The 13,450-nt window shown below is 42.2% G+C and overlaps 1 protein-coding gene across 1 annotated transcript in view; it reads right to left on the bottom strand.

The window, feature by feature from the left end:
- Positions 1-296: 296 nt before the first annotated feature.
- Positions 297-13,450, bottom strand: part of QARS1 (glutaminyl-tRNA synthetase 1) — a 32,877-nt gene continuing 19,723 nt past the window's right edge. Inside the window, exons 16-24 of the mRNA XM_070936791.1 lie at positions 12,984-13,121; positions 12,788-12,875; positions 10,703-10,849; positions 10,453-10,557; positions 7,592-7,684; positions 3,943-4,070; positions 2,807-2,873; positions 1,707-1,832; positions 297-542 (exon numbers count right to left, since the gene is read on the bottom strand). Coding sequence (XP_070792892.1) covers positions 492-542; positions 1,707-1,832; positions 2,807-2,873; positions 3,943-4,070; positions 7,592-7,684; positions 10,453-10,557; positions 10,703-10,849; positions 12,788-12,875; positions 12,984-13,121 — 943 coding nt within the window. The 3' untranslated portion in view covers positions 297-491. The remainder of the gene's footprint in view (positions 543-1,706; positions 1,833-2,806; positions 2,874-3,942; positions 4,071-7,591; positions 7,685-10,452; positions 10,558-10,702; positions 10,850-12,787; positions 12,876-12,983; positions 13,122-13,450) is intronic.

Raw genomic sequence — 13,450 nt, 5'->3', positions numbered from 1 at the left:
ACTATTTTTAATAAAAAGCATGTAAAATAGATTATAGAAAATGTGAGAATGGGATTAATCAAATGGGCTGTTAAAACTGGCTGGCAGCTTTGCAAGAGGTGGGTGGTTTCTTTCTTACCTGAAGGTAAGAACAAACTTCTTTTTTGCCAGACACCTGTATAGTGTAAATACTCTTTTTTGATTTCTGTCATGTGGAAGTTAACCAGGCAAAGGCGAACATCAAAGGATGTCTGAACAATCTTGACTGCTATCCCATTGCACCCACAATCTCCCATCCCGTCATTGTTAACACAGAATTTCTCCAAACTCATTTTTATTATGATGATTATTGGTGCAATCGATTGTGTATTCAGGATGTGCATTAAGGCAACAGTAGCATTATAGTAGAAAACTGTGTTTGGGCTGTATTCCACCCTCTCCCTCCAGAGAAAGAAGGAGAAATAATATCCGAGCAATTTTATCTATGTTGAGAAATTGCTAGGGAAACACCATCATGCTTTCCCTGGATCCTCCTTCAAGGTCACTGTCCGATTGAACACCAGCTGTAGAAGAAACAAAGGCCATCAGTATCCTCTCCTCCATCTTCATGTCCATTTTAGAGAATGACCCTTGCTTCCTGTTCCTAAAACTTCATAAACGGGTCAGCAACCTACAGCCCATGGGCCAAAAGTGGCCTATAACCCATATCAAACTGGTCCATGGCCCCAAAAAGAAATGTACTGTAATCATCTGACCCCAAGAATGAGGGAGAGGTTGCTACACTGGCTGCCTCAGCGTGGTGGAACAAGTGCCCTGCCTGGTACTGGTGGGAGTGGGCCATTAGGCCCAGATAAAAATGGCAGTGGGAGCATGGTTTAAAACTGTAGAAATGATAGTAGATTTTAGGAGAAGCTCTCCTACACTACCACCACTCACAATACTAGACAACACAATAGCAACTGTAGAGACCTTCAAGTTTCTAGATTCTATTACATCTCAAGACTTAAAATGGACACCTAACATCAAATATGTCATCAAAAAAGCACAACAAAGAATGTTCTTCCTGCGCCAACTCAGAAAGCTCAGGCTGCCCAAAGAGCTGCTAATTCAGTTCTACATTATTGAATCTGTCATCTGCACCTCTATATCTGTCTGGTTTTGCACTGCAACCAATCAAGACAAACACAGACTTCAACAGATAATTAGAACTGCAGAAAAAACAATTGCTACCAATCTGCCTTCCGTTGAGGGCCTGTATTCTCCACAAGCCATAAAAAGGGCTGTGAAAATATCTACAAATCCCACGCATCTTGGACATAAACTGTTTCAACTCCTACCTCAAAACAAGGCTATAGAGCACTGCACGTCAGAAAAACTAGACACAAGGACAGTTCCCCCCCATGCCATCACTCTGCTAAACAACTAATTCCCACAACACTGTCAAACTATCTAAAAAGGCAGTATTACCATCATTATTCTCATCTTCTCTATTACCTATTTCCTTATCTTCTTATGACTATAACTTTGTTGCTTATCACTATTGTTGTATGTACATTGAGAGCTTATGCATCGGAAACAAATTCCTTGTGTGTCTAATTACACTTGGCCAATAAAGAATTCTAGTTCTAATTCTAGTTCTAGTTTCTGGCTTCTACACAGACGAAAGTTGCCAATCTCTGCTTTATAAGAAAAGTCTCCTCCAGCTCTTGCAACTTCGTGAAACCTACCTTTGCATTTGTGCTGTCAGGATCTAGTGAAAAGTACCCCAGCCGCTCAAATTGGAATTTGGTGAACGGCTTGGCTCCATGTACAGATCGATCCACCAGAGCCTCTTCAATCACATGAAGGGAGTCCTGGAGTGGAAGGAAAAAGGAAGACAAAGCTGAAGTTAAAATAATTTCTTTTTCTTCCCTGGCAGATTTGCTTAATGTTCTTCATCCCTACAGTATAAAATTTGCAACTTCTCTAAAGTCTTAATTCTTCATACCAGTGGTGAAATCCAAATTGTTTTACTACTGGTTCTGTGGGTGTGGCTTGGTGGGCATGGTGTGGCTTGGTGAGCATGACAGGAGAAGGATACTGCAAAATCTCCATTCCCACCCCACTCTGGGGCCAGCCAGAGGTGGTATTTGCCGGTTCTCCGAACTGCTCAAAATTTTCGCTACCGGTTCTCCAGAACCTGCTGGATTTCACCCCTGCTTCATATCAATATTCTGATATGTCTTCACTAGTATTGGTGTGTCTGACTTCTCAAGAAATACACTTTAAATTAGGACAGGTGTAGGAGTAAGCAGACTCGTTTTGATTAGCACACTTCATAAATATTTCCAAACTCTACAGTATATTCCTAGAATGGTTGCTGGCACTCAGTAAGATTCAAAATTGAATTTTTCTTCTCTCCTGATTGGAGCCTGCATTCTTTGGAATTTTCTTTTCTTTTCTTTTTTTTTTTTTTTTGCTTTAATTTATATGCCGCCCTTCTCCGAAGACTCAGGGCGGCTTACAATGCGTTAAGCAATAGCCTTCATACTTTTGTATATTTATACAAAGTCAGCTTATTGCCCCCACAATCTGGGTTCTTGAGTATTATTTTTTTGTAATCAACTTTTTGTCTCTACTTTTACACTTGAAACTTGTTTATTACAAACATAGAATCCCTTGTTTTTTTAATTGTTGCAATGTTTTACTTTTGAATGACAAAAACCATACTTCCTCAATTGCAGCTTACTATCTTCCTCACACTGAGGAACAGCAGTCTAGCTTTATCTTAAGTCTGCCCACTCCAGTCCTGTGTGTTAACAATTGTTCTTGTTCAATCAGAACTCACAGGATTGATGTCACTCAGGAACCCTCCTGGCACTTCTGTGGAGTCTTCAGGATTCTTATGCAGGAACCTGTAAGTCAAAAAGTTAGATCACTGTTACAATGGAGATAGGAAAAGAGAGCCAGTTTGGTTTAGTAGTGAAAGCACCAGGCTAGAAACTAAGAGACTGTGAGTTCAAGTCCACTCTTAGCCATGAAATCCAGCTGGGTGACTTTGGGCTAGTCACTCTTTCTCAGTCCAACCCAGGGGTGAAATGCTCCCGGTTCTGACTGGATCACCTGATCCGGTAGCAATGATGGCGGGTGGTTTGGAGAACCAGTAGCAAAAATCCCTGCAGGCCCCTCCCCCCCATGTCCAGCTGAGCCGCACGATCATCAAAAAGCATAAAATGCTTTTAAAAGCATTTTTTTCTACAACCTCTTCCGACGAAAAAATGCTTTTAAAAGTAAAAAAAAAGCCTCTGATGATCGCGCGGCTCAGCTGGGATCGTCAGTGTCTTTTTTATGCAACCTCTTGGCCGAAGAGGTGGTAAAAAAAATGCTTTGAAAAGTCTCTGACGATCCCAGCTGAGTTGCCTGATCGGCAGAGGCTTTTCAAAGCATTAGAAAAAATGCTTTGAAAAGTTAAAAAAAAAAAGTTGGCCACGCCCACCCAGTCACATTAACACCCCCCCACACACACACACACCAAGCCATACCCACAGAACCAGTAGTAACAAATTTTACATTTCACCCCTGGTCCAACCCACCTCACAGGGTTGTTGTTGTTGTGGGGAAAAGGAGGAGGAATGTGTGTTGGATATGTTCGCCACCTTATTTGTGAAAATAATAAAGACAATATACAAATAAATAAAAATAATAATAATAAAAAAAGAAGCTAAGAGACTTCTAAGTGACTACCTCTTGAATGTGACAATCCTAAATTTCTGGAGAACAACCGGGGAATATATGTAGTTAATTTGGGAAAGAGAAAGACCAGAATTGAGACAGAAAAATTAATTCCTGTGTCATTAAGTCTCTTCAAGGGCAAAATTCAGATAGAATTTCCACAGCATAAGGAAGAGGCTGAGTTTAATATGACGTCTCCCGCCTCCCCCATACAATAAGAACAATTTAACAATCCTCTACTGTAATACTCACAGCTGTTCATACTGGCGCACCTCACACACAAGAGGATCTGACACCCAGTGGATAAAGGCCTTGGGCTTCTCTGCTGCCTCTGACTTCGTGCAAGTCACTTCTAGCTCTTTGACCTGTCCATTGGTATCCTGGGCATAAACATGAAAGTTGTGATATTCTTGTTTCCATCTCGGGCTTCACAATCTCTCTTCTTTCCCTATGCTGGGGGGAAACAATGGCCTTTTTATGACTTTTGGACTTCAACTCCCAGAATTCCTAAGTCAGCCATGCTGGCTTAGGAATTCTGGGAGTTGAAGTCCACAAGTCATAATCATAATAAACAAGGGTAATCGTTCCCTACTTCTGCCCTATGCCTTTGCTACATTCAGCTCTGCCTGTTTTTACTCTGATTTAGAAGTTACATTTCTTGACTTTATACAGCCATATATCTATCGTTCGGCATTCTCCTTACTGGTAGACCTCAACTTACCCATTCATTATTTTTTTTAATTTGATTTATATGCCACCCTTCTCCGGAGACTCAGGGCGGCTTACAATGCGCTAAGCAATAGCCTTCATCCTTTTTGTATATTTATACAAAGTCAGCTTATTGCCCCCACAACTGGGTCCTCAATTTACCTACCTTAGAAAGGATGGAAGGCTGAGTCAACCTTGAGTCTGGCAAGATTCGAACCTGCAGTAATTGCAGGCAGCTGGTCTTAATAACAGGGTGCTTTAGACCACTGTACTACCAAGGCTCTTGTTAATTTTAACAATTCTTCAAAGGTACTACAACTGGGAAAGAGTGACCTAAGGCCTGAACTCACCTTTACGACTGTCACACCACCCCCGTAGTCAGTGGTGGGATCCTACCGGTTTAACAACCGGTTCACTGAGTGCGTGCGCCAGACGCGCGCTACACGCATGTGCACAATTTGCAAAAAATTGAACTTCCGCATTGCTGAGAGCAAGGAAAACAGCTGAGGAGCAGCAATCCACTCTGCCGCCCCGATCAGCTGGGCTTCAGAAGCAGAAATATAGGTGAGTATAACGCAGGGGCAGGCGGGCAGGCCCATTTCAAAGAGAGAACCAGTTCACTCACGGCTGAAAGTCAGAGCTAATGGTTCACCTGAACCGGTCTGAATCAGTAGAATCCTACCACTGCCGGTAGTCACACGATTGTAATTTGGGGATTTGACAACCAGCTCACATTTACAATCGGATGCAGGTTCCTGACATCACGTGATCACCATTTACAACCTTTTTTGCTACCATAATTTCGGGCATAAATCACCTATTGGGGAACTGGATTTTCTTAATAATTGCATGATTCACTTAATGTTGTGGCGATTTGCTTAAGGACCACCGTAAAAATTGTCATAAAATCGGGTCCATCTTGACTTAACGACCGCATTGCCTTATCATGGAAATTCCAGTCCCAATTGTGGTTGTAACTTGAGGACTATCTTTATTTTTCCCTCATTCCACATTTCTCCCCAAGGCAACATTTTGTTCTTTGGAATCGCAGAAAAAGAACTCTGGTGGCTAATTTCAGGATAACCCCAAAATTACTTGTGAGATGACCTGACAGACATAAATATTATTGTTTGACTTGAAGCATCCTTTCTGACGGAGAACAAATGAAATAGATTTTAGGACCACTAAAATCCCAATCATCGCATCAGGAATATCTGAGTAAAGAGAGGATGTTCTAAAGCAGTGTTTCTCAGCCTTGGTAGCTTGAAGATGGGTGGACTTCAACTCCCAGAATCCCCCAGCCAGCAGTGCTGGCTGGGGGATTCTGGGAGTTGAAGTCCACCCATCTTCAAGCTTCCAAGGTTGAGAAACACTGTTCTAAAGAAATTATAAACTCGGCCTCAACAGTATTTCATTTATCGGACTGCAGTTACCATCAAGAAAGCCCTACTATTTTCCTAGGATTAATGTATTATGTAAGATCTTTTTATGTATTTGAGAAAGCAGTGGCAACATCCGTTTTCTTTTTTTCCATCTTAAACTCAGGGATAAAATATTCAGCTGAAGGAAGGAACATGGAACAGAACGCAAGTGGGGAGTTATCCAGAACTGTAAACATCTAGAGTTGTCATTATTCAATAGCCCCTCAAGCCCTGCGAATGAATACTCTGTTTAGTAAAACAACAGGAATTGTCACTGACTCTATTATTAACATTATAATGTGTAATAATACATTATAACACAATAATGTGCCAATGTGCGCACCAATTCATTTATTTCACAGATTTAAACTGCCCAACTCTAGAATTATTCTAAGCAGTTTGCACCTAAATTTTCCAAACAATACAGGTAATCTTTAATGGAGCCTTGCCCATTATGGTCATAACTGATGACAGTCATAAATCATAATCATAATGTGACCGACCCGATTTGATAAACCTTTTTTGTGGCAGTCATTACACATATCACCATGGCTGTTAAATTAAGCTGTGGTCATTAAGTGAATGCCAAAATCTTTAAGTGAATTAATTATTCATTATGAGGCAGTGGTGGGTTTCAAAATTTTTTACTACCGGTTCTGTGGGTGTGGCTTGGTGGGCATGGCATGGCAAGGATACTGTAAAATCTCCATTCCCACCCCACTCCAGGGGAAGGATACTGCAAAATCTCCATTCCAACCCCACTCCAGCGGAAGGATATTGTAAAATCTCCATTCCCTCCCCAATCCAGGGGAAGGTTACTGCAGAATCCCCATTTTCTCCTGATCAGCTGGGACTTGGGAGGCAGAGAATAGATGGGGGCAGGGCTAGTCAGAATTTTTATTACCGGTTCTCCGAACTACTCATAATTTCCGCTACCGGTTCTCCAGAACTGGTCAGAATCTGCTGAAACCCACCTCTGTTATGAGGTGTTTTTGCCAAAAACGAAGTAAATGCTGGTTTTCAGCAAAAACATTGTAAATTGTGATCATGTGACAGGATGTTGCGAATGGCTGTAAATGCAGGTTATTCAGCAGCTGAGATATAGTCATGTGACCATGAGGGTGGGGATGGGAAAAGGGTCGTAAGTACCTTTGGGGAAGGGGGTCAACCCATCACAACTTTGAACAGTCATTAAAGGATCGGTCATAAGTAAAGAATTACCTGTAAAAAGCATCTAAGCATCCAGAAACCAGGGTGGATAAAAATCAATGATTTTTTTAAAAAAATCAAAAGAATCAGATTTTTTTAATTTAAATCGGATTTTTTTGATTTTTATCGAATTTATTTTAATAAAAAACTTTTGGGGTAAAAATCTATCGTAAGATAGTTTCCTATTTAAGATACATAAATAATTTAGTTTATTCAGCATGAAATGGAGCTTAGTTATGTAGCATGAGGCTGTATATTCTGCAACACTGGGACTATCGGTGAGTCAACAGTGGGTCAAAGGAGTAGCAGAGATGACAGTTGCTCTTTAAAAATTATGATTTAAATCGAGTTGATTTAAATCAAGCCTTTTTACTAGTGATTTAAATCAAATCCACCCTGCCAGAAATCCACATATTAGGCACCCAGGCTTAGTTTATGCAATTCACATGGATATGCACCCTCTGATCCATATTAATGGCCTTCAGGTCAGGAAAAACTGGCCACTCCATCTTAGTCTACAAATGGAACTAATGGTCTTAGAAGATGCTGTGACCTCTACTCACCTTAATGATATTCTGAACAGCAATGACATAGCCAGTGTGCCTCAAACCCACTGGCTGACCCAGTGCTAACCGCTTGTAGCCTTTATCTGGAACCTGTCAGAGAGGAAATATTAACATTAGCAGGGATCAAATGAAGATCTGTGGGCCACAAGAAAGCCTCCCAGTTCACTTCAATTACCCAGAGGAGAGCTGATGGTTTAACCTATTCAACCACCAGAACTTCCAATGCTTTGAAAAGGCAAATATTGTCTCAGCTCAGGATTTGCCCCATCTTGGAAACCCAGAAAAGTTATGATTTATGATAGCATCTGACGGAAGTGAATACGGTTAATGTGATGGCAGAATAGCTGGATGTTCCCTCAGCAGTGATTAAGAACTTAAACAAGTCTGTACTCCAGCTAATACAGCATGCAGTTGCCTTCAGTTTCGAAGGTAGACAGATACATTTATATTGTGTTTTTTTTCCTTTTTGAATGGAAGTTAGAAAGAATGGGAAAAAATTTCCAGAGAAAGAAGCCTAAAAGAGAAGGGCATGAGAAATGGGGAAAGCCTCTTTTTAAATATGTACTTATACTAAAGTCACATCCATAAAGAGGGTGCCAAGCCACTTTTAAAATAAGAATATGTAAGACCCCAATTTATTCTGCAGTTCATTAACAGTCTAGCACAAGGGTGTCAATCTCAATTTCACTGAGGGCCGCATCAGGGATGTGTTTGACCTGGGGGTGGGCAAGGCCAGGGTATGCATGGCCAGCTTGACGTCACTTGTGTCAGGGGGCACCTGTGGAGGCCCGAGCACTCTGCCAGTGAAAACAGGCTCCCAATCTCTGTTTTCGGCTGGGACGGCCTCCTGCAGCCCTCTGCCAGCGAAAACAGAGCTCGGGGCCCTCCCAAGCTCCATTTTTGCTGTCAGAGGCACCGTGGGCTGCTCCTTTGCTGTTTACAGGGCGGCCTGCGGGCCAGATCTAAGCACCCGTGGGCCAGATCAGGCCCGCAGGCCTTGAGTACGACACACCTGTTCTAGTATGACTTTGAGAGAAGAAAACCCAAAGGAGCTACAGTACATTTGGGTCATATTCAGCAGACTTTTTTGTTGTGGTTATGTGCATACTTCTCACTAAAAGGCAAATAAATAAAAGTGAGAATAAATTGAGTCAGAGCAGTTAAACAATAGAATAGATTTCCCCCGAGGCTTAAACCAGGCAGGAGAACCATCTGTTGATGATGCTCTAGATCTGAAATCTTGCATCAAGCAGGAAGCAACCCAACAAGGCCTCTTCCAACTCTACGATTCTGTCATTCAAATATAATCTTGCTGTTCTGGCATCATAAATACAATCACGAGTCTCTTTCAAATATCTGAAAATGGGAACCGCCAGGGCCAGAACAAAGTACACTGCAAATCATAAGAGCCAACATTTCATCAAGGAGAATTGAATTAATCCGCAGTGCGGGCATGGCTCTTATCCAGGTACTGCGCAAACTACATACAATATCAAGCAAGAAACAACAAAGGGGATTGCAAACAGCAGATAAATGGCTTTTTAGACGTTCTTCAGAATTCAGAAGGGACTATGAGTGCTAGTACTGTCCCCTGCATTCTCCAAGCATCCCCCTCCTGACACACCATTTCGGTCTTCGAGATCAGAATGAAATTCTACTCATGTTCCTCATATAAAACTGTGTCTGTGGTTATGTGGGAAGAAGAACCTATATTCAGCTGAATGCCATTTGAAATTCCTTTGAGACTCTGTTGCTTAAACAGAGCAAGGCTTGTAAAATGAAAGCACACAGATGAGGCATTTAAGCAGAGTCCTCTCTCCTTTGAATCCTTAGGACCTCCAAGATGCCTGCACAAAGAGGGCTTCAGAAGCTATGGATAAACTGTGAATTATGATTCCTCAAATTATTTCAACTCCTACATTCAAAACCACACTATAAAGCACTGCACACCAAGACAACTAGACACAAGAACAGTTTTTTTCCCAAACGCCATCACTCTGCTAAACAAATAATTCCCTCAACACTTGTCAAACTATTCACTAAGTCTGCATTACTATTAATCTTCTCATCGTTCCTATCATCCATCTCCTCCCACTTACGACTACATGACTGTAACTTTGTTGCTTGTATCCTTACGCTTTATATTGTTTCCTAGCATGATTTGATTGCTTATTTGTACCTTATGACTATCATTAAGTGTTGTACCTTATGATTCTTTTTTTTTTAAATTTGATTTATATGCCGCCCTTCTCCGGAGACTCAGGGTGGCTTACAATGCGTTAAGCAATAGCCTTCATACTTTTGTTTATTTTATACAAAGTCAGCTTATTGCCTCCACAAACCGGGTCCTCAATTTACCTACCTTAGAAAGGATGGAAGGCTGAGTCAACCTTGAGCCTGGCAAGATTCGAATTTACAGTAATTGTAGACAGCTGGTGTTAATCACAATGCTATCAGTCTGCTGAGCCACCAGGCCCGTTCTTGACGAATGTATCTTTTCTTTTTATGTACACTGAGAGCATATGCACCAAAGACGAATTCCTTGTGTGTCCAATCACTTTTGGCCAATAAAGAATTCTATTCTATTCTATTTTATTCTACTTAAAATATGGCACATTGCTTTTTTTTTTGGCTTTCAGGTGGCATGTCAAGAGCCATTCCTAAAGTAAGAGTGGATAAGATACGGAATTAGGCAGGATTAAAGTAAGCCATTGATCAAATCCAACTTCTAGCCAAGTAATAGGTGCTGAGCTGGTGAACATGCCTTCCATTTTGCAGTAGCTCCCCGTTCCCAATTACACATTAAACTCAAACATCCTCCTCTTCCATAACTTGCAGTGTCTTTCTATTGGGCTCACCTCTCGGAAGTCACTTTGCTCAATATAGAGGGTTGGCTGGAATGGGACTTCATGGAAGCCTTTGGTCTCGTCAGCAGGGAAATTGGGCACAAGGATGATTAAGGTCTAGAAGGAAGACAGAGGCACTGGGGTGGGTTCCATAGCCATGAGGAAAACCCCAGACTCCTCCCAAGAGGTGAGCAGGATAGATGGCCCATCTTTTCTTTTGTCCCCCCCCCCAATCCCACCCCATTGGATCACTTTGGCTTACTTTGTGTGGTGCTGGAAAATTAGTGATGGTCACCCGTAGTGGTTCCAGGACAGCCATGACACGAGGCGCCTGTTCGTTCAGTACTTCCCGTACACAAGCTTCCAGCATATGAGGCTCCGTGGTGCACTGGGCAACCGTTACACCCACCTGTTGGGAATACAACAGGTTGGGAATAGTTATCTTCGAGACCGCCTTCTGCCACCGACGACCTCCCATCGACCTGTGCGCTCCCACAGAGAGGGCCTCCTCGGGGTGCCATCAGCCAAGCAATGCAGGCTGGTGACCCCCAGGGGGAGGGCCTTCTCTGTGGGGGCACCCACCCTCTGGAATCAGCTGCCCCCAGAGATAAGGAGAATCCAAGACCTCCATGCCTTCCGCCATGCCCTTAAAACTTTCCTTTTCCAACAAGCCAGGCTGGCCTAACAAATCCTTTTAAATGATTTTAAATTCGTATGTCTTTTAAATTTTGGGCCAAATTGAGATATTTCCTTTTAATCTGTTCTTAATGTTTGTATTATGTGTTTTTATCTGGCTGTACACCGCCCTGAGTCCCTAGGGAGAAGGGCGGTATATAAATTTGAAGTAAAATAAATTAAAAAAAAAAATACGGAATCAGCCAAAGAAGCTTCAGGAGCTTTATGTTAGGTTCAGGAAATGTACCAACAAGCAGCTTGGAGGAGGTTTTCAGGAGCTACATTTACAACATGTTCTTGTCATGGTGTTGCTGTGGAGTATCACCCTTGCCCTTATTTCAGGACAATTGGGAAGAGGATATAAGGATTGACACTGATGAGGAGACAGCCAGTGTTTCTCAGGCCAGACAGAACTGTTTTTATAAATCCAAAGCAGATGTTCCCCGATTTCAAGCTGGAAACAGCACGGCCAGATTTCCATTGTTTTAAAACAGTGAGAGAAAACGGCCTAGGATTTAGTCACGAAAGCAAACATATCTCGAAACAGCCTGATTTCCAAGTTCTTCAGGTGAGAGAATGTGTAAGTAGATATGGCTTCTATTTTCTCCGCAATAAAGCAACTAATCTGTCCATATCATATCTGTCTGCTGGAAGTAAATTCCCGAGTATGTGATTCAGTGTCTGGAGAGTCAAAATTTATGACTGAGGCTGACTGAAGTGGGACAGAAAAAAAAATCAAGAAAAAGTGCCCCTTGTGGTTGCTTAGTAATTCTATTAATCAGTTCCAACTTCTAAAGCAGGTTCTCTCTCTCTCTCCCCCCCCCCTCTCTCTCTTTCCCTCCCTCTCTCTAAGATCACACTCCTTTGGGCAATTGTTCCTAACCTAGTATCATTCTCTATGCTGGCCATGGTTGAAGGAATAATATTCTAGAAGATCTGGCATGCACTAGTTCAGGGGTGTCAAACTCATGACGTCACGGCGGCATCACATGACATATCGAGACTTTTTCCCTCTTCACTAAACTGGGTGTGGGCATGGCCAGCTTGTGGCGCATCTGGCCTGCAGGTCGCGAGTTTGACAGCCCTGCACTAGTTGGAAAAGGCTGTTTATAGACAGAATTTGTTGAAGGTGGGGATGTGAAATCATAGTTTACAGTGAGCATGGACATCGCTTCCCTCTTTTCTTCTCCAAGGAGAACACCCAGAAAAGGCACACAGTTCTATTGTCAGAAGAATTTTCTCTTCAATTCAGACCAGCTGCTTGCAGAAGAATCTAGCAATCAGACTACAGAATGCCCTCCCTGCCCCCCGTTCCAATGCCACTTTTGTGACATCTAAAAGTAGGAACATTTTCAATGCATCCTGTTGTTCACACTGTATCCCAGTACAACTGGGTCCCTAGAAGGCAATTAAAGAAGGGGTCTACAAAAGACAAATATGCTAAATACTATCACTGATAACATAGTTGTGGGCCTTCAAGAACTCAACAGTTAGTGAGAGATAATCCAGATTGAAATGATGCCCATTAAATCATGAGGCAAATGAATTAAGTTCATGAAGCAAATGTACAACTGAACTGTAAGGATTGAGATCAGGGTCTCTCTCTGTGTTAATATCCCAGCCCATAGATAAGACATCTGACAGACCACTGGCTGAACATAGGATCTTTTACCTTTGCACAGAAGTTGTTGATTGCCTCCGGTGGAAAGCCTCGGCGGCGAAGAGCAGTCAAAGTAAAAAGTCTTGGGTCATCCCAGTCCCTGCAATGTCAACATCAGCAACGAATGTAATGATTGAACCTTCTTAATTCTGCTGAACTTTGCCCACACCACACCACCACACGCACATGATCAAACCTGCCCTCTCACCTGACAGCCCCTGCCTCAACCAGGCGGATGATTTTACGTTTCGAGACCACCGTGTAAACGAGATTGAGTCGTCCGTATTCCCACTGCACTGGGCAGTACACATCCAAGGCATTGCAGAGCCAGAAATAGGAAGACCGTCTAACAGGATAGAGGAAAATGACATATATGAGGTCACATTCAAGAAGTAGAATTGATTCCATTTTCAGGCTAACATGAGCAATGAAATTTTGTGATTTCAATCTGTGAATTTTGCCTGGGCTTCTATGGTAGAGACACTTCCCGGGTTAAGAAAATTAACTCCTACTTACTACCTACCTACCTACTCGGACAACCCCTACTTACAAACATGCTGCCAGTTGTTAAAAATGGTGGATGGTGCTGTCCTTCCTTAAGCCAGTGAACTGCTGAAGCTACACAATGTTTTCACGAACTGCTGAAACCATACATATTTAATATGCAGCCTGTTT

This window comes from Pituophis catenifer, unplaced genomic scaffold (assembly GCF_029215685.1).
Source record: "Pituophis catenifer annectens isolate HBS135680 unplaced genomic scaffold, rPitCat1.0.hap2 SCAF_2, whole genome shotgun sequence".
Taxonomy (NCBI): domain Eukaryota; kingdom Metazoa; phylum Chordata; class Lepidosauria; order Squamata; family Colubridae; genus Pituophis; species Pituophis catenifer.
The sequence above is the reverse complement of the archived record's forward strand: the minus strand, read 5'-3'. Positions and strand labels throughout refer to the sequence as shown.